The sequence below is a fragment of the Perognathus longimembris genome, chromosome 23 (assembly GCF_023159225.1).
Source record: "Perognathus longimembris pacificus isolate PPM17 chromosome 23, ASM2315922v1, whole genome shotgun sequence".
Taxonomy (NCBI): domain Eukaryota; kingdom Metazoa; phylum Chordata; class Mammalia; order Rodentia; family Heteromyidae; genus Perognathus; species Perognathus longimembris.
Genome location: NC_063183.1, coordinates 15,700,576 through 15,719,046, shown reverse-complemented (window position 1 = coordinate 15,719,046; position 18,471 = coordinate 15,700,576). Strand labels below are relative to the sequence as shown.

Sequence of the window (18,471 nt, the reverse complement as noted above, 5' to 3'; positions counted from 1 at the left end):
GCAGATGTCAGCTCCCTGGGCTCTTCTGCAGCAGCTCAGGAGTAGTATCAGGAAGCCAGCCTTGACCTTGGGGGACCTCTGAGATCCCGGGATCCACCAGTGAGAAGGGTAGTGTATTGGTTTTCTGTGACCACAGTACCAAATTACACACACTGAGTGGCTTGAAACAACAGAAATTTGTTCTCTTATAGTTCTGGAGGTCAGAAATACAAAGTCAAGACTTGGCAGGCTCTTGCTTTCTCTACAAGTATGAAGGAAGGACTCTTTCCTGTCCTCCAGCTTCTGATGGCTCCAGGCCATCTTTGGCTTGTGACAACACCATGCTTAGTCTCTCTCTACTCTCACAGACTTTGTGTCTGGGTCTGTTCCCATTTTCCCTGGTTCTTCTCACAAGGACATTTGCCATTGCTCCTGGGCACGCTCAGTCCACACAGATGAGGTCACATCCCCAGGGTCTACTTGTATCATGGGGCCATCATACAGACCATATAGATAGTGTCTTCTCCCCAGTGGGGCTGGCTTATCTTCCTACCTATCATCCCAGAATTTCCTGTGAACAGGGTCTGGTCATGCTCTCCTGAAATGTTGACATTCAGGAGACTAAGATGGAAGATTCTAAGAGTTCAAGGCCAGTCTGAAAAAGAAAAAGAAGCTAGGTGCCTGTGACTCACACCTGTAATCCTAGTTACTCAAGAGGGTGAAATCTGAGGATCATGGTTTGAAGCCATCCAGGGCCGGAAAGTCTGAGACTCTTTATGTACAATTCACTACCAAAAAAGCCAGAAGTGGAGCTGATGCTCAAGTGGGTAGAGCACTAGCCTTGAGCACAAAAGCTCATGGACAGTGCCTTGGCCCTGAATTCAAGCTCCAGGACCCAGGTAAATGGACACACACACACACACACACACACACACACACACACACACACGAAGGAAAGGAAGGAAGGAAACAAGGAAAAAGAAATTCCTGATCCTAGGCCCTGCCCCACACTGAGCTGGGACCTTGGGTACACCTGGAGCCATTTCTTGGGCAGGAACCCACAGTGCATATGGTCTGATGGGAAGAAAAATAAAGTGACTGTCTTTCCCACCTGCTGGCTTGCTGCCTCCCTGTCCTCTACTTCCTGCCCTCCTCCCTTCAGCTCCAAAGCAGTGAAAGAGTGACCAAGAATGTCCTCTGAGAAAACAGCAGTAACCAGAACCCCACCCCCAAGGCCTGGAAGCCAGGCCCTCCGCTGGTTGGAAGCTGATGGTTGCCACTGATAATAAAGTTAATTGTTACCCAGTCCAAGTGCCTGTCCAAATGAAACTGCCCTTATGATTTTCACAAAATACCTGTCTGACTCTAGCCCTACAGTGATCCCCAAAGTGTCACCCAAGAAGGTGGTCCTGGAGATGGGGCCGCTCTTCCACCTTCACAGCCCAAAGACTCCTGGAGTTTGGCATTTGTTATACTACCCGGGGCCGTCCTGGGTGGGAGACCAGCCTGCTGCCTACTGCTAATAGGAAGCCAAGGGCATTGTGCTTTTTCTGCCAGGGACACAGACAGGGAGAGAGTGAACCAGAAGGTGGGAAAATGGCCTCTCCCTCATCTTCAGGTTCAGACAAGAGTCTCCAGCAAAGAGAGCATGGAGGACCTTGGAGGAATAAGCGGTCCCTGGGAGGATCTGCTGGGGGAGGGGCTTCGCCCCACTGCTTGCTGGGAACAGGGCAGCTGAGACCTCAGGGAGCCAGTCTGGAAGTCCCATTTCCCACAAGCACCCCAAGCCAAGCTCTGTCAGTGCTCCAGGCTGAGGGTCACAAGACCTGCAGGTTTCACCTGAATATTTTTAAAGGGTTGGGAGGTTAGAGCTGGGCTCCTCCTTAGGGAACTGGGGCCCTCAGGCTCTCGGGAGGCTGAGTGATGCTGCCCAGGGGGGTGATTCTTCCCAAGCACTCCCTACCCTTCCAGGTCCTGGGGCCACACTTTCCCTCCAGGAAGGAGTGAATTCACCCCAGTAAGGGAGCTCAGTTTTATTCTGTCCCGCTGAGCCCTCCAGCCAGCCCCTAGGTTCTCCCAGACCAAACAAAGAGAAGTTATTTTGTTATTTCCTTAGTTTCAGACAGCTCCAGGGGGTTCCCGCCCACCCCCCACCTGGCCCCCTGCCTCTCTCCAGGACTGTAGAGGTCAGGGTGGGGATTGACTGGAACCTACTGGAGAGTCATTGAGGTGGTAACTGCTCTCATAGGCCCCACCTCTCTCTTTTTTTTGGCCAGTCCTGGGGCTTGGACTCAGGGCCTGAGCACTGTCCCTGGCTTCTTTTTGCTCAAGGCTAGCACTCTGCCACTTGAGCCACAGCGCCACTTCTGGCCATTTTCTATATATGTGGTGCTGGGGAATTGAACCCAGGGCTTCATGCATACGAGGCAAGCACTCTACCACTAGACCACATCCCCAGCCCCCCCCCACCTCTCCTTTATCAGTGGCATTCCAGACCCTATCAATTCCCCTGCCAGGTCCCCCGTTTTAACCCCCTTGGTTCCCTGAACCTAACTGGCTAAGTTGGACCCCGAGAGGATGTCCCAGCTAGGTCCCATTATGCTTGGGCCACCTAAGGGCCAGTCTGGCTGGAGGTGGTCACAGGAGTGGGGGCCAGCATATGGCTTCCTGTGGCCTGCAGGTCCCGTCCCCACCAGAGTGGCCATGCCTGCTTTGCTTCAGTTTGGTGAGCACCCCACGTGTTGGGGCACAGAGGAACAGGAAGGGGAGAAGGGCTTTTGATCCCCTCTTTGAAACAATGCTTTACTACATGTGTGCAGCCACTACTTGGTAACAATGTTGAGGGTCCAAGGCTGCTTGTGCAACCAGTGGGCCACCCAGGCCAGCACCTCTGTTGGACAAGCAACTGTTTGCATTTCCCTGGGACACAGGACTCTACATCCACTTGGGAAGGTCCTGGGCCAACATGGGGGTGAGTAGGTCACTCACTGTGAGCCTAGGGGGTAGATTTTGTGTTGGGTTGCAACTGTGGGGTGGGGGTGGGGGCTTCCAGAGACCCAGGCTTGCCTCTAAGGCCAGACAGCTGCCCAAACCTGTGTGACTGGATTCCTGCAGCCCCTGGAAGGTCGCTCCGGAAGCCCACTGACTGGCTGTGTTTGCTCTTCTTCTCAGCCACCCAGCATTCCTCTGACACCTGTGAAATCCAAGCCCCTGGGGCTGGAGGTGCTGGACAAAGGCTACCTCGAAGAAGGCAACTCTACTCCTCTGGCCTGGCTGGGGGATGGGCCCCTGGCAGGCCAGCCCCAGGCTCTGGTGGAGCCCCTCCCTGAAGGATAGGGTTGGAGGAAGCCCCAACCCACTCCACCTTGCACACCAGCTTTGGTGCTTCTCTTTTTTTGGTGGGGCAAGTCTCCCAATGCAATGATCCTACGCCTGAGTTCCAATCTGAATAATCTTGAAGCCAGAGATCTTTAGAAAGTCCTGGGGTTTGCGGGGATGGGGGTGGGGGCGGCTCTCAGACCTGTCCCCATTGGTGCATGGTGGCCATGTCAGCCCAAGTTGGGCTCAGCCTTCCCTGGAGGAGACTTGGAGGTAAAGCCAGGGCGCCAGGGCCTTTGAGGGTCTCATCTCCCTGGAATGTGTGTGAACAGAGCCGGTCCCATCACCTCCGTCCCTGCTAGAGGTCAGGGGACTTAAGCCAAGCAAGCTGGGTGTGATATGCTGGCTGCCCCCCTGGAGGGGAGGCACAGGTTCCAAGAAGATCTCTCCTGGTGATCTAGGGGCACCTGAGTCCTCCAGGCCTCACCCCCTTGCCTGACTCCATGTACTTAGCTACTCAAGCAAGTATGGGAAAGAACCAGGTCTGAGGCCACATCCTTACCTGGGGTCCCTCTCTCCCCCTTCCTTGCCCCGGGCCCCCATGCCTTTCTCTTTCTTGTCCTGGACCCTGTGTGTTCAACCCCTTCTCATCAGGCCCCTGTGTGTCCCTCCCACCCCCACAATAGACTCTTCATCTCCTGGCCCCTAGAGACTAGTGGCTCGGTCCAGCCCCCCAGTTTCTGCAGTGGGGGGAAGGGAAGGCACACCTGAGCTGGGAGGGGGGGCAGTTTTCTAGGCCGTCACCAGGGTGATGCCACCTGAGCTGGGCGCCAGGCACCTGTTGCCCAGGGAACTGTGCGGGCGGGGCCCCTCCCCAGGGAGCTGCTGGGCTACTGAGCTGAGACGGGAGATAGATCAGATTCCAGACTCCTGGGGCAAGATGGGGCTCCAAAAAGGGGTGCAATACGGCAGAAGCCGGGGCATCATGGAATGGGGCTGGGGGAACAGCAAAGGTGGCAGGGGAGGGGGCAGGTTCAGGCCCAGGCCTGGTCTATCTTTAGTGTCTAGACCCAATTCATTGCCTTTTTTGCCCTTCCCTGTTTCTCAGCTGTCCCCAGCCTTCTCATGCCTTTGTCTGTGGGCTCCTACAAGCAAAGACGTTCCTTCCCATGTCCCTGCCTGATCTCAGTGCCCCCCCCATTGACCCTAAGGGCACCCCATCCCACTCACCCTAGGCCCCTCCTTATTGCTCAGGTCCTGCCACCCAATCACATCCTTTCAGCCTGGGCTCCACTCCTCCCCTGCCTGAGTCTTAAAACTCCGCCTGCAGCAGGTACCTTAGAGGCCCCGGTGGCACTGCAGAGTCTACGCTGCCCAGCCAGAACCAGCACCAACCAAGAGAAAGGACAGAGCTCTCCCTGGTCGGACAGCAGATTGGAGGGTCCAGAAGGGTCTTGTGGATTTTGAACATAACCTTAAGGTGTTGATGAGTGACAGGTCTCCAAGAAGACACAAGTCACCTAGCCAAGAAGGACCCAGAGACCAGCTTGTATTCAGTGAGTATCGAACACCGGGAGGCCCACGGATGTGAGGACCTCCTAGCCCAAAGACAGCACCAAGACCCCCAACTTGCGCATCTCACCCCTGCTTCGAGTCAACCAGGCTGCCTAGGGCTGAGATCTAACCCAGAAGCAGATGGCTTCAACTGGCCTTGAACTCCTGGGCATGACCCTGGCGGTGCTGGGCTGGCTGGGGACCCTGGTGTCCTGTGCCCTACCCCTGTGGAAGGTGACTGCCTTCATCGGCAACAGCATCGTGGTGGCCCAGGTTGTGTGGGAAGGGCTGTGGATGTCCTGCGTGGTGCAGAGCACTGGCCAGATGCAGTGCAAGGTATACGATTCTCTCTTGGCTCTGCCCCAGGACTTGCAGGCTGCAAGAGCCCTCTGCGTGGTCGCCCTCTTGCTGGCTCTGCTTGGCCTGTTGGTGGCCATTACAGGTGCCCAGTGCACTACTTGCGTGGAGGATGAAGGTGCCAAGGCCCGAATTGTGCTCACCGCAGGAGTCATTCTCCTCCTGGCGGGCATCCTGGTGCTCATCCCTGTGTGCTGGACAGCCCATGCCATCATCCAGGATTTCTACAACCCACTGGTGGCTGAGGCCCTCAAGCGGGAGCTGGGGGCCTCCCTCTACCTGGGCTGGGCGGCAGCGGCCCTACTTATGCTGGGTGGGGGGCTCCTGTGCTGCACATGCCCCCCACCCCAGATTGAACGGCCCCGCGGACCTCGGCTGGGATACTCCATTCCCTCCCGCTCAGGTGCCTCAGGGCTGGACAAGAGGGACTACGTGTGAGGCTGAGGCCTTCTCCAGGAGCCTGAACCTCCAGCATGGCCTCCCTGTGACCTTTCCTTCTACTAACAGCCTTGGCCCCCAGGAAAGCTTCACAAGCTCCTCCAGGACCCACTAGGCCCAGCTGCCTCTTCAGTGGTCCCAACGTGCAGAGGCCAGGAAAGCTTGAGTGCTCGGTCCCCCAACCCCTTTCTACTGCTGTGTGGATGGAACAGAACTGTATGGAAGTTTCTGGCCCAGGGAATCTGGGCTTTACCCAAAGGCATTAGCTGCTTGCCTTCCCTGCCCTGAAATTCACCCGGGGAAATGAACCACCACTGCCATCTGCCCCCGCTCCCCCCACCCCTACACCAGGAATAAAAGAGCATTTGTAACCAAGCTCTCATCTGTGAATGGCCTCCCTCTGTGGCTCCAGGTCCTACCTTGTGGACAATCACACTGAGGCAGGGCAGGTCAATCCATCTGTACACACCATCTCCCCTCCATGGGGAATTTAGCCCCCCAGAAACACCGAAGGCATATTTTTTAAAAAAATGCTTTATTTAGTAAAACCTTGTGTGGGTAGTGAATGGACAAAAATTGTGCAAGGTTAAAGGTGAGGTAAGGGGGAGAGTTTATATCACAAGCGGGACCTGGCTCAGAGAAGGGTTGTGGTAACTAACCAGATTTGGGAGTCAGGGGTGGATAGTTCTTTGGTAATTTATTATCTGTCCTTCCAGGCCTGAGGAGAGGCCTGATCAGTAAGGGTGAGACCATCCCTACAAGTTTAGGGAAGCCAGAAGTGGCAGCTGCAGCGGGAACTGCTGGGACAGGCCCAGCTGGTGACCACAAAGGCAGAGCTGTAAGCGGCCTTTGCATTGGGCCCACAGCTAGCTCCAGCTTGGCTTCCAAGATGGCCACGGTGAACAAAGATCCAGAAACTCAAAGCACCATTTGGCTCCATTAAAAAGGTGAGAAAGGCCAACAGTAGAATGTATTGGGGTGGGGTGGGGCAGGGAGTCTCTACCATCTTGGTCCAATTGTCAAGTGAGTTTAAAAAGATTATCCTTCCCCATAAAAGCAGACAAAAGCAAACCCAAACCCAAAGTGTATTAAGAGCCAGCACACAAGGTGCTGAGAGAGTCATCTCTTGGTGGCTCCGGCTCAGAGGCCAGTGGAGCTCTCACTCCTCCATCCTGGTCAGACGTAATTCTTGGTGGGATACTCAGAGGGTCCACGAGGTGGGGAGTGTGGGCCCGATGTAGAATAGCGGGCCATGTAATGGCTGGAACCTCGGGACCCTCCAGAGGGGCAAGTGCAGCACAGGAGCCCCCCACCTAGCAGCAAAAGGCCTGAGGCAGCCCAGCCCAGGTAGAGGGAGGCTCCCAGCTCCCGCTTTTGGGCTTCAGCCACCAGAGGATTGTAGAAGTCTTGGATGATGGCATGAGCTGTCCAGCAGACGGGGATGAGGGTCAAGATCCCTGAGAGGACAAAGATGATCCCAGAGGTGAGCACTAGGCGGGCCTTGGAATCCTTGTCATCCACACAAGTGGTGCACTTAGCCCCAGCGAGGTAGACCATCAGGCCAAACAGGGACAAGAGAAGAGTGATGACACAGAGGGCTCTTGCAGCCTGCAGGTCCTGGGGCAGGGCCAGGAGCGAATCGTACACCTTGCACTGCATCTGGCCGGTGCTCTGCACCACGCAGGACATCCACAGCCCTTCCCACACGATCTGGGCCACCACGATGCTGTTGCCGATGAAGGCGGTCACCTTCCACATGGGCAGGGCGCAGCACACCAGGGCCTTTATCCAGCCCAGCAAGGACAGGACAATCCCCAAGATTTGCAGACCAGCAGATGCCATGGTGAGGTGCAGAAGGCTGCACTGCAGGTGGGGTGGGGGTGGGGGGACAAAAACAAACAGAGGAGTTGCTGGCACAGACCACATACCGTGCTAGTTTTAGTTTCAATAGCAGGACACCAGTAGCTTGTATCCTGCAGTCCCTAGGTCTTGAAATGCAGGGGGTAAACATTCTCTGAGTCTGTTTTCTGGTGGGCAAACTAGACATTTAGTGTTCCCCTGCTAAAATGACAGGCACTGATTTATCTCAGCAACTAAGTAGGCAATCCTGGCTGTTTTGGGTGGAAATGATAGGTAATAGTATGAAGCTGATTCACACATGGTAGTCAGTGGACACAGGTACTTGCCAACTCATTTTATCTAATGGCAGAAAAGAATGGAAAGATAGTGGAATTTCCAGGTAGTCTGGCTCTAACCTCAATTTATTTATTTATTTACTTACTTATTTATTTTGCCAGTCCTGGGCCTTGGACTCAGGGCCTGAGCACTGTCCCTGGCTTCTTTTTGCTCAAGGCTAGCACTCTACCACTTGAGCCACAGTGCCACTTCTGGCCATTTTCTATATATGTGGTGCTGGGGAATCAAACCCAGGGCTTCATATATACGAGGCAAGCACTCTTGCCACTAGGCCATATTCCCAGCCCCTCTTAAACTCATTTAAAAAAAGGCAATCCTGATCTTCCTCTTACCGTCCAAGACAAGGCCCAAGCCTCATTGCCCTCTCAGGTAGACAGACACGGTGGATCTTGTGTCCCAGCCTGGCCCCACCCACCCTCCACAATCTCCTTCCTGCAGGCAGGTGGCTAGGTTCTTCATTTGGGAGGAGGCCTGCCAGCTAGGCCTGGAGGGACAGGAGAGGCAGTAGAAACAAACCCTCTCACCCTGAAGCAGTTCCTTTCCCAAAGCCACCTGCTGACTACTGGGATCCCCCAGGAGAGCCAGGGAGCCCGTCCTCAAGGTTTGGGACGTTCTTCTGCATTTTAGACTTTGCCAAGAAAAGCTAAACTGGCAAGGGTCTGTTCAGTGAGTCTCACCTGTGCCACCTTATCTGCACCTGGGTACTTCGTACCCCACCTTGCTTTGGAGAGGACAGGGGACCAGCTAGCTCTGCTCACCGCCCTGTGTAGAGCGCCTTTACCCTTGGATTTCCCGAAGGGTTTGGGCCTAAGGCAGTGGCCGGTAGACAGTTTCCGACTTCCTTCACTCTTACCCTTCTGCCCAGGAGGCTGGGCTTATGACCTCGGGGGACACTCGCTGTCCCCGATTTCCCTCCGCATACGAAGGCCCAGATCGGTCCCAGGCACCGCGGTGGAGTCAGCCCCTCCGAGCCCGCTGGGCCGCGGCGGGCCGGCCGGCGCCCCGGGGAGGGGCGTCATGGCGGCGGGGTAAGCTGTGTCGGCTCCCTCAGGTGAGGGGACAGCCCCACCCCAGGGGGCCGGACAAGTGGGGGAGGGGAGCCGGGGTTTCGAAGCCTTTGTCCTGGGGAGGGGGAGGGGCGTCTCAGACACCCGGAGCCGCCGGGGGGGGGGGGGGGGAGCGAGCGCCCCGCCAGGTGCGGGGCGGATCCCCGGCCAAGAGACTCGGCGACCCGGGTGGCCGAGACCAGGAGCGCAGCGGGGACCCCCGCAAGGCGCCCTCCCCCGCACCCCCGCGACCCCCGCACCCCCGCCCTCCCCACACCCAGTTTGCAGGCCAGCCCCGGGCTCACCTGCGCGCACACCTGAGAGGACCGCGGCGGAGTGTGCGGGAGGGGGCGGAGGCGGGGGTCTTAAAGGCGCAGTGACGTCACGGGACCACCTCCCTCGGGGAGGAGCAGAGACCCTGGCCGGGTCCCCGCGAGCGCGCCAGCCCAGCTCGGCCCCCGGGCGCGCGGAGCGCGGGGGCGCGGGGCCGCCACCTGCTGCGCCCTGGGTGCCAGACCCCGGCCATCTGACGCCCGGTGGCCTCTGACCCGCGCCATGACTCGGGAACTTACCCAACCTTCCCGAGCCTCAGCTTCCAACTCCGCACATTCGGACAAGGAGCCTCAATTGTAGTCTGAACCACCACAGGTGTAAATTAAAAGGGCACGCTGTTTGAATGTGGATTTGGGTACTGGGGCTTGAACTCGGGGCCTCTCCTTTGCACTTGGCTTTACCTCTCTCAGGCTGTGACTGGAGTCACAGCTCCGCTTCCGGCTTTTTGGTGGCTAGTTGGAGATCAAAGTGTCTCCTGTCCGCCTCGGCTGGCTTCCCACCTGGATCCTCAGACCTCAGGATCCTCAGGAGCTGGGATTACAGGACAGACTATTGAGCCGCCAGCGCCGGGTTCTTGTGGTTCTTGTGGTTCTTGTAATACCCTGGGGACCCTGGAGAAAGCTGCATCCCAGCCGGGCGCGTGCTGTAATCCTATCTACTCAGGAGGCTGAGATCTGAGGATCCTGGTTCAAAGCCAGTCTAGGCGGGAAAGTCCGAGAAACTCTTATCTCCAGTTATCTATGGTAGAGCGCTAGCCTTGACTAAAAAAAAAAAAAAAAAAAGCTGAGGTAGGGGCTGGGAATATGGCCTAGTGGCAAGAGTGCTTGCCTTGTATACATGAAGCCCTGGGTTCGATTCCTCAGCACCACATATACAGAAAAGGCCAGAAGTGGTGCTGTGAGCAAAAAGAAGCCAGGGACAGTGCTCAGGCCCTGAGTTCAAGGCCCAGGACTGGCTAAAAAAAAAAAAAAAAAGCACGGAGGACCAGGGTTCAAACTCCAGGGACCTATCGATAACCCCACCCCCCCACCCAAAAAAGCTGCATCTCAAATATTTAGGGCACCTGAGGCAGGAGGCTCATGAGGCTACATAGCAAGATGAGGGGCAAGACGATGAGCAATTGAGAGAAAATACGGATGAGTAAATAAAAAGTAAACTACAATCAAGTCTTCACTGGTTATCTCTTACTCTCATCTCCTGATTTAAGCGCTAAGCCAGACACGCGCGGCAGGAGGAACGGAGGGCGGAGCCGGGGGACTGGGCGGGATGGTGGGCGGGGCCCTAGCGAGCAGGGGCGTGTCTACGAGAGGCCCCGCCCCGGAAGGCGGGGGCGAGCGGGGGCGGGGCGGCCGCCTAGGGCACGGCGGGCCGGCGGGCAGCGGGCGCAGACCGCAGCGGCGGAGGACGAGCGATGGCTGCGGCTCCGCTCCGCGCCCTGCGCCGGTTGGTAGCGCTGGCGTTTGGGCTGGTGCTGCTGCGCGCCGCGGCTGCGGAACAAGCGCCAGGTACGCGGGGTGCGGGGTGTCCTGCACCGGAGATTGAGAGCTGGAAGGGACGGACGGACGGACGGACGGGCGGGGTGGGGGGAGATGTGGGATCGGGGGTCTTTGCAAACCCATGCAAAGGGAAGGGCCCATTCCACTCCTAGCTTCCCCGCCGTCCCGGCCTCAGTTTCCCTGCATGCTAGATTGGGCTGTGGGGGTTGGAGGTTCCTCTGTCCCAAAAGCCCGCTCCAAAAGTGGAGTTTACGGGCAGGAAGTCTGGTCCAATTGTCAAGTGAGTTTAAAAAGATTATCCTTCCCCATAAAAGCAGACAAAAGCAAACCCAAACCCAAAGTGTATTAAGAGCCAGCACACAAGGTGCTGAGAGAGTCATCTCTTGGTGGCTCCGGCTCAGAGGCCAGTGGAGCTCTCACTCCTCCATCCTGGTCAGACGTAATTCTTGGTGGGATACTCAGAGGGTCCACGAGGTGGGGAGTGTGGGCCCGATGTAGAATAGCGGGCCATGTAATGGCTGGAACCTCGGGACCCTCCAGAGGGGCAAGTGCAGCACAGGAGCCCCCCACCTAGCAGCAAAAGGCCTGAGGCAGCCCAGCCCAGGTAGAGGGAGGCTCCCAGCTCCCGCTTTTGGGCTTCAGCCACCAGAGGATTGTAGAAGTCTTGGATGATGGCATGAGCTGTCCAGCAGACGGGGATGAGGGTCAAGATCCCTGAGAGGACAAAGATGATCCCAGAGGTGAGCACTAGGCGGGCCTTGGAATCCTTGTCATCCACACAAGTGGTGCACTTAGCCCCAGCGAGGTAGACCATCAGGCCAAACAGGGACAAGAGAAGAGTGATGACACAGAGGGCTCTTGCAGCCTGCAGGTCCTGGGGCAGGGCCAGGAGCGAATCGTACACCTTGCACTGCATCTGGCCGGTGCTCTGCACCACGCAGGACATCCACAGCCCTTCCCACACGATCTGGGCCACCACGATGCTGTTGCCGATGAAGGCGGTCACCTTCCACATGGGCAGGGCGCAGCACACCAGGGCCTTTATCCAGCCCAGCAAGGACAGGACAATCCCCAAGATTTGCAGACCAGCAGATGCCATGGTGAGGTGCAGAAGGCTGCACTGCAGGTGGGGTGGGGGTGGGGGGACAAAAACAAACAGAGGAGTTGCTGGCACAGACCACATACCGTGCTAGTTTTAGTTTCAATAGCAGGACACCAGTAGCTTGTATCCTGCAGTCCCTAGGTCTTGAAATGCAGGGGGTAAACATTCTCTGAGTCTGTTTTCTGGTGGGCAAACTAGACATTTAGTGTTCCCCTGCTAAAATGACAGGCACTGATTTATCTCAGCAACTAAGTAGGCAATCCTGGCTGTTTTGGGTGGAAATGATAGGTAATAGTATGAAGCTGATTCACACATGGTAGTCAGTGGACACAGGTACTTGCCAACTCATTTTATCTAATGGCAGAAAAGAATGGAAAGATAGTGGAATTTCCAGGTAGTCTGGCTCTAACCTCAATTTATTTATTTATTTACTTACTTATTTATTTTGCCAGTCCTGGGCCTTGGACTCAGGGCCTGAGCACTGTCCCTGGCTTCTTTTTGCTCAAGGCTAGCACTCTACCACTTGAGCCACAGTGCCACTTCTGGCCATTTTCTATATATGTGGTGCTGGGGAATCAAACCCAGGGCTTCATATATACGAGGCAAGCACTCTTGCCACTAGGCCATATTCCCAGCCCCTCTTAAACTCATTTAAAAAAAGGCAATCCTGATCTTCCTCTTACCGTCCAAGACAAGGCCCAAGCCTCATTGCCCTCTCAGGTAGACAGACACGGTGGATCTTGTGTCCCAGCCTGGCCCCACCCACCCTCCACAATCTCCTTCCTGCAGGCAGGTGGCTAGGTTCTTCATTTGGGAGGAGGCCTGCCAGCTAGGCCTGGAGGGACAGGAGAGGCAGTAGAAACAAACCCTCTCACCCTGAAGCAGTTCCTTTCCCAAAGCCACCTGCTGACTACTGGGATCCCCCAGGAGAGCCAGGGAGCCCGTCCTCAAGGTTTGGGACGTTCTTCTGCATTTTAGACTTTGCCAAGAAAAGCTAAACTGGCAAGGGTCTGTTCAGTGAGTCTCACCTGTGCCACCTTATCTGCACCTGGGTACTTCGTACCCCACCTTGCTTTGGAGAGGACAGGGGACCAGCTAGCTCTGCTCACCGCCCTGTGTAGAGCGCCTTTACCCTTGGATTTCCCGAAGGGTTTGGGCCTAAGGCAGTGGCCGGTAGACAGTTTCCGACTTCCTTCACTCTTACCCTTCTGCCCAGGAGGCTGGGCTTATGACCTCGGGGGACACTCGCTGTCCCCGATTTCCCTCCGCATACGAAGGCCCAGATCGGTCCCAGGCACCGCGGTGGAGTCAGCCCCTCCGAGCCCGCTGGGCCGCGGCGGGCCGGCCGGCGCCCCGGGGAGGGGCGTCATGGCGGCGGGGTAAGCTGTGTCGGCTCCCTCAGGTGAGGGGACAGCCCCACCCCAGGGGGCCGGACAAGTGGGGGAGGGGAGCCGGGGTTTCGAAGCCTTTGTCCTGGGGAGGGGGAGGGGCGTCTCAGACACCCGGAGCCGCCGGGGGGGGGGGGGGGAGCGAGCGCCCCGCCAGGTGCGGGGCGGATCCCCGGCCAAGAGACTCGGCGACCCGGGTGGCCGAGACCAGGAGCGCAGCGGGGACCCCCGCAAGGCGCCCTCCCCCGCACCCCCGCGACCCCCGCACCCCCGCCCTCCCCACACCCAGTTTGCAGGCCAGCCCCGGGCTCACCTGCGCGCACACCTGAGAGGACCGCGGCGGAGTGTGCGGGAGGGGGCGGAGGCGGGGGTCTTAAAGGCGCAGTGACGTCACGGGACCACCTCCCTCGGGGAGGAGCAGAGACCCTGGCCGGGTCCCCGCGAGCGCGCCAGCCCAGCTCGGCCCCCGGGCGCGCGGAGCGCGGGGGCGCGGGGCCGCCACCTGCTGCGCCCTGGGTGCCAGACCCCGGCCATCTGACGCCCGGTGGCCTCTGACCCGCGCCATGACTCGGGAACTTACCCAACCTTCCCGAGCCTCAGCTTCCAACTCCGCACATTCGGACAAGGAGCCTCAATTGTAGTCTGAACCACCACAGGTGTAAATTAAAAGGGCACGCTGTTTGAATGTGGATTTGGGTACTGGGGCTTGAACTCGGGGCCTCTCCTTTGCACTTGGCTTTACCTCTCTCAGGCTGTCTGTGACTGGAGTCACAGCTCCGCTTCCGGCTTTTTGGTGGCTAGTTGGAGATCAAAGTGTCTCCTGTCCGCCTCGGCTGGCTTCCCACCTGGATCCTCAGACCTCAGGATCCTCAGGAGCTGGGATTACAGGACAGACTATTGAGCCGCCAGCGCCGGGTTCTTGTGGTTCTTGTGGTTCTTGTAATACCCTGGGGACCCTGGAGAAAGCTGCATCCCAGCCGGGCGCGTGCTGTAATCCTATCTACTCAGGAGGCTGAGATCTGAGGATCCTGGTTCAAAGCCAGTCTAGGCGGGAAAGTCCGAGAAACTCTTATCTCCAGTTATCTATGGTAGAGCGCTAGCCTTGACTAAAAAAAAAAAAAAAAAAAGCTGAGGTAGGGGCTGGGAATATGGCCTAGTGGCAAGAGTGCTTGCCTTGTATACATGAAGCCCTGGGTTCGATTCCTCAGCACCACATATACAGAAAAGGCCAGAAGTGGTGCTGTGAGCAAAAAGAAGCCAGGGACAGTGCTCAGGCCCTGAGTTCAAGGCCCAGGACTGGCTAAAAAAAAAAAAAAAAAAGCACGGAGGACCAGGGTTCAAACTCCAGGGACCTATCGATAACCCCACCCCCCCACCCAAAAAAGCTGCATCTCAAATATTTAGGGCACCTGAGGCAGGAGGCTCATGAGGCTACATAGCAAGATGAGGGGCAAGACGATGAGCAATTGAGAGAAAATACGGATGAGTAAATAAAAAGTAAACTACAATCAAGTCTTCACTGGTTATCTCTTACTCTCATCTCCTGATTTAAGCGCTAAGCCAGACACGCGCGGCAGGAGGAACGGAGGGCGGAGCCGGGGGACTGGGCGGGATGGTGGGCGGGGCCCTAGCGAGCAGGGGCGTGTCTACGAGAGGCCCCGCCCCGGAAGGCGGGGGCGAGCGGGGGCGGGGCGGCCGCCTAGGGCACGGCGGGCCGGCGGGCAGCGGGCGCAGACCGCAGCGGCGGAGGACGAGCGATGGCTGCGGCTCCGCTCCGCGCCCTGCGCCGGTTGGTAGCGCTGGCGTTTGGGCTGGTGCTGCTGCGCGCCGCGGCTGCGGAACAAGCGCCAGGTACGCGGGGTGCGGGGTGTCCTGCACCGGAGATTGAGAGCTGGAAGGGACGGACGGACGGACGGACGGGCGGGGTGGGGGGAGATGTGGGATCGGGGGTCTTTGCAAACCCATGCAAAGGGAAGGGCCCATTCCACTCCTAGCTTCCCCGCCGTCCCGGCCTCAGTTTCCCTGCATGCTAGATTGGGCTGTGGGGGTTGGAGGTTCCTCTGTCCCAAAAGCCCGCTCCAAAAGTGGAGTTTACGGGCAGGAAGTCTGGGCTGGTAAGAGGCTACTCCCCCAACCCGGTCCCCACGGGGTCTGCCCAGCCCGCGGTCCCCGAGACTTCTAGGGGCGTCGGAGGCACGGGGGTCTGTGCCCTCTGTACCATGTGGTTGCCCCCTTCCATCCGGTGACTTCAGTGCCTAGCTATGTGGGGGGAGGGACCAGGGTCGGGCCCCGTGCCCAGGAGTGAGTCATCCGCCGGCGGCGGGAGGGGTGGTGGGGACCCAACCCCCCAAGTCCTGCGCCCCCCTCCGCACGCACGGCCGTGTCCCGGTCTGGCCGTGCGGTCACCTGTGAGGAATGCTGGGGGGAGGGCGCCGGTGACTCACGTTATTCGAGCCGACCGACCCTGACCTCAGCCCTGAGAATAGACGCGCCCCGCCCCCGCCTCTGACCCGCGGCCCCCTCCCCAGGCGCCGCCCCCTGCTCCCGCGGCAGCTCCTGGAGTGCGGACCTGGACAAGTGCATGGACTGCGCCTCGTGCCCGGCGCGGCCGCACAGCGACTTCTGCCTGGGCTGTGAGTAGGGGGCGGGGCCGCTAACCAGTGGATCCCCAGATCGGGCTCTTGTGTTGGGGTCTGGGGTAGCGGACTTCGGACGTGGGGAATTACTGGACAAGAGGCTACGTGGGGAAGGGGCTTTGGTCAGGGTGGGGGCCACGCAATAGTTCTAGGGGAACAAAGCCTGGGTAAGGTCTGACTTTGAGTCTGGTCCCTAGGTGCAGCCGCACCTCCTGCCCACTTCCGGTTGCTTTGGCCCATCCTGGGGGGCGCCCTCAGCCTGGCCCTGGTGCTGGCACTGCTTTCTGGCTTCCTGGTCTGGAGACGGTGCCGCAGGAGAGAGAAATTTACCAGTAAGTTTGTCTCAGCCGGTTGGTCCACTCATCAACCCCTCCCCCCCCCACACATGCTCTCTATCCACTGCTCACGGTGACCCCATCTTTTATCTTGCAGCCCCCATAGAGGAGACTGGTGGAGAGGGCTGTCCAGGTGTGGCGCTGATCCAGTGAATGAGCTACCGGCATTGTGCCCAGTCGTCATTCATTCATTTTGGAGCCGGCCCTGGGCACTCAGACACAGACTGAGCCAGGCTCTTCCAACCACAGGGGGTGATGAATCACCTCCCAGGCCTGAGCCAGGGCTCAGAGGAGCCTTCTGAGGTGTCTTATTGCCCTGTCTGTCTCCTGGACAGAAAAGGAGCTTCATGCTGGCTCATACAAAGAAACTGCAGTACTTGCACAAGTGTCTCCTTCTTCCCCTGATGCCCCAAGCCTGGCTGACTTGAAGGGCAGACACTACCAGGCCAGGCCCCTAGGCACTCAATGGACTGAAATTCCACCACAGGGCCTCAGCCCAGGGGGATTAGGAGCCCTGATCTTAACACTAGGGGGCTGGCCCTCCATGAGGGCAGGTCCTAATGTAAATCCTCCCCCACCCCCCAAAGGGGGAGGAGATATTTATTTGGGGGAGAAACTTTGGAGAGGAGAATTTATTAATAAAAGAATCTTTAACTTTAAATGGTTAGAGCATGGCTTGATCCCCAGCTGGAGGGAGGGAGTCAGTGAGTCAGTCACCGCGGGGGCGGGGGTGAGGCTCTGACTCACACATTCTCAATGCCTGGAGCCCAGCCTGCCAGGACCTGGCCTGCCCTGACCGTTTTCCAGGGAAAATCTTATGAAGAAACCCCGGCATCCAGCACCCCACCCCCCACCCAAGGCCTGGAGTTCCAGACTGAATGAAACGTTGAAGTGTTCAGCAATCTTTATTCATTTCTAGGGGTGTGTGTGAGAGGTTTAATATGTCTTCCCTTCCTGCTGCCCCTCCCACCCAGGATTCCATTGAGTCTGGGTCCGCTATTGGAAAGGTCCTGAGAAGTCAGCACCTTGTCTCCCAGGGGGCTGCTTGTCTCTTCTGTAGCAGGGCAGGAAGCAGGTGGGAAGAAGCACAGGCACCACTACTCAGACCTCCATTGTGTCCCCAGTTGGTGTTGCAGGGTAGTGGGAACTGGGGGTATCCCCCAGCCTCAACAGCCGGAGGGCTTCCGGAATCAGGCTCCCAGGGTAGCGCCAGAGAAGCAGCTCGGAGCAAGGGCTTCTGGAAAAGGAAATATTTCAGTAGGCAAGGCAAGGGACTGAAAGCTGGCCTGGCAGGACCACCAGGTCCAAGTCCTGAGGTCAAGACGGGAAACAGCATAGAAGTTAGTCTGGAAGCTAAAAATAGCACCATGAGGCAGGCCATGGTGATGAGTGGCTCTTAGGACAGAGTGTGGTCCTCCAACACAAGTCCTTGCCAGCCAAGGTGCCTACCTGAGTGGGGGCAGAGCCGGTGGGAAGGCCGTGGGGGGGCTGCAGTAGGGGTGGTCATTATGTAGGCTCAGTCGAGAGAAGTGGGTGGCCATGTTCTCCTCAGAAAGGAACTGCTTGCGCAAGGGCTCCCTGGGGAAAGATGTAGGGAAAGGCAGGCAGAAATGTTGAGAAGGGAAGACAGATCTGATGGAGGCCAGAGGTGACAGATCTTGGGAGTCTTCCCTGCCCCCAAACTCACTGCTCCTCCTTCAGTCGCCGTTTGGTGCTCATGGGCACAGCTCCTAAGAGAGGGGAGCTGGGAAAAAGAGAGAGCCAGGTGCACTCCACCCTTTTGGCCCCTTCCTTGGGACCTGCCCACCAGATCCTGTGTAGCTAGCGGGAGCCAGGAGCCCCCTGCCCGGTCCGGTCTGTGCGTGCAACCTTAAGCTATCCCCCTCGCCTGCGCTAGCTAGCAGCCCACCTCGACAGTCTCAACCTTGAGTCGCCAGCTTCAGTGAGGCCCAGCTCAAGCCCAAGCCCCGCGGTTTGCCGCATCCGGTGTCATCCTTCAGGCCAGCCCAGGCTCCTGAGCCCCTTATCCCCCACACGCACCTGGCATCCAGGCTCCGAGTCATCCCCGAGGTTGCCCGCGCGTCGCGCAAGGCCCGGCCTGGGGGGCGCCGTTCTAGAGGCTGCTGCAGGATCATTAAGGCTCGGGGTCCTGCGGACAGAGGGGTGGGATCCGGGTGTCGGGGGCGGAGCCTCGGAGGGCGTGGCACAGCGCGGGAGGTGTGGCCTTAGGTGCGCGCGGTGGTGAGGTTCTGCGCACGCGCGGAAGAGGAGCGGAGCGGCGCGCTGCTGGAAG

General features: G+C 58.1%; 5 protein-coding genes across 8 annotated transcripts; 2 read left to right on the top strand and 3 right to left on the bottom strand.

Annotated features, from left to right (window-relative positions):
* Positions 1-4,371: 4,371 nt before the first annotated feature.
* Positions 4,372-5,646, top strand: Cldn9 (claudin 9). Its single transcript, XM_048332261.1, has one exon. It carries the CDS (start codon positions 4,993-4,995, stop codon positions 5,644-5,646), a length of 654 nt encoding a protein of 217 aa, XP_048188218.1. The 5' UTR covers positions 4,372-4,992.
* A 989-nt stretch (positions 5,647-6,635) lies between these two features.
* On the bottom strand, positions 6,636-9,208 carry LOC125340567 (claudin-6). 2 transcript variants are annotated; one of them, XM_048332260.1, is made up of 2 exons: positions 9,194-9,208; positions 6,636-7,509 (listed from the first exon to the last, which is right to left on the bottom strand). In XM_048332260.1, the coding sequence occupies exon 2, from the start codon at positions 7,486-7,488 to the stop codon at positions 6,823-6,825; it is 666 nt and encodes a 221-aa protein (XP_048188217.1). In that variant the 5' UTR covers positions 7,489-7,509; positions 9,194-9,208; the 3' UTR covers positions 6,636-6,822. The 2 variants fall into 2 exon arrangements, with proteins under 2 accessions (XP_048188217.1, XP_048188216.1); XM_048332259.1 differs by lacking the exon at positions 9,194-9,208 and adding an exon at positions 8,175-8,803.
* Positions 9,209-11,091: 1,883 nt separating this feature from the next.
* Cldn6 (claudin 6) lies at positions 11,092-13,535 on the bottom strand. Of its 2 annotated transcripts, none has more exons than XM_048332258.1 (2): positions 13,521-13,535; positions 11,092-11,837 (listed from the first exon to the last, which is right to left on the bottom strand). In XM_048332258.1, the coding sequence occupies exon 2, from the start codon at positions 11,814-11,816 to the stop codon at positions 11,151-11,153; it is 666 nt and encodes a 221-aa protein (XP_048188215.1). In that variant the 5' UTR covers positions 11,817-11,837; positions 13,521-13,535; the 3' UTR covers positions 11,092-11,150. The 2 variants fall into 2 exon arrangements, with proteins under 2 accessions (XP_048188215.1, XP_048188214.1); XM_048332257.1 differs by lacking the exon at positions 13,521-13,535 and adding an exon at positions 12,503-13,131.
* A 1,386-nt stretch (positions 13,536-14,921) lies between these two features.
* Positions 14,922-16,845, top strand: Tnfrsf12a (TNF receptor superfamily member 12A). Its single transcript, XM_048332264.1, has 4 exons — positions 14,922-15,058; positions 15,736-15,840; positions 16,041-16,175; positions 16,276-16,845. Exons 1-4 carry the CDS (start codon positions 14,965-14,967, stop codon positions 16,329-16,331), a joined length of 390 nt encoding a protein of 129 aa, XP_048188221.1. The 5' UTR covers positions 14,922-14,964; the 3' UTR covers positions 16,332-16,845.
* Positions 16,846-17,059: 214 nt separating this feature from the next.
* Positions 17,060-18,450, bottom strand: Hcfc1r1 (host cell factor C1 regulator 1). Of its 2 annotated transcripts, XM_048332262.1 has the most exons (4): positions 18,219-18,450; positions 17,866-17,922; positions 17,628-17,756; positions 17,060-17,415 (listed from the first exon to the last, which is right to left on the bottom strand). In XM_048332262.1, exons 1-4 carry the CDS (start codon positions 18,311-18,313, stop codon positions 17,280-17,282), a joined length of 417 nt encoding a protein of 138 aa, XP_048188219.1. In that variant the 5' UTR covers positions 18,314-18,450; the 3' UTR covers positions 17,060-17,279. The 2 variants fall into 2 exon arrangements, with proteins under 2 accessions (XP_048188219.1, XP_048188220.1); XM_048332263.1 differs by lacking the exon at positions 17,866-17,922.
* Positions 18,451-18,471: the final 21 nt, after the last annotated feature.

Coding starts and splice junctions, on each gene's coding strand:
- Cldn9 (XM_048332261.1), top strand. CDS start 4,993: ATGGCTTCAACTGGCCTTGAACTCCTGGGCATGACCCTGGCGGTGCTG.
- LOC125340567 (XM_048332260.1), bottom strand. CDS start 7,488: ATGGCATCTGCTGGTCTGCAAATCTTGGGGATTGTCCTGTCCTTGCTG.
- Cldn6 (XM_048332258.1), bottom strand. CDS start 11,816: ATGGCATCTGCTGGTCTGCAAATCTTGGGGATTGTCCTGTCCTTGCTG.
- Tnfrsf12a (XM_048332264.1), top strand. CDS start 14,965: ATGGCTGCGGCTCCGCTCCGCGCCCTGCGCCGGTTGGTAGCGCTGGCG. Junction 15,841..16,040: donor CAGCGACTTCTGCCTGGGCT/GTGAGTAGGGGG, acceptor TCTGGTCCCTAG/GTGCAGCCGCACCTCCTGCC. Junction 16,176..16,275: donor CAGGAGAGAGAAATTTACCA/GTAAGTTTGTCT, acceptor TTTATCTTGCAG/CCCCCATAGAGGAGACTGGT.
- Hcfc1r1 (XM_048332262.1), bottom strand. CDS start 18,313: ATGATCCTGCAGCAGCCTCTAGAACGGCGCCCCCCAGGCCGGGCCTTG. Junction 17,757..17,865: donor CGGCGACTGAAGGAGGAGCA/GTGAGTTTGGGG, acceptor ATCTTTCCCCAG/GGAGCCCTTGCGCAAGCAGT. Junction 17,416..17,627: donor CCGGCTCTGCCCCCACTCAG/GTAGGCACCTTG, acceptor TTCCTTTTCCAG/AAGCCCTTGCTCCGAGCTGC.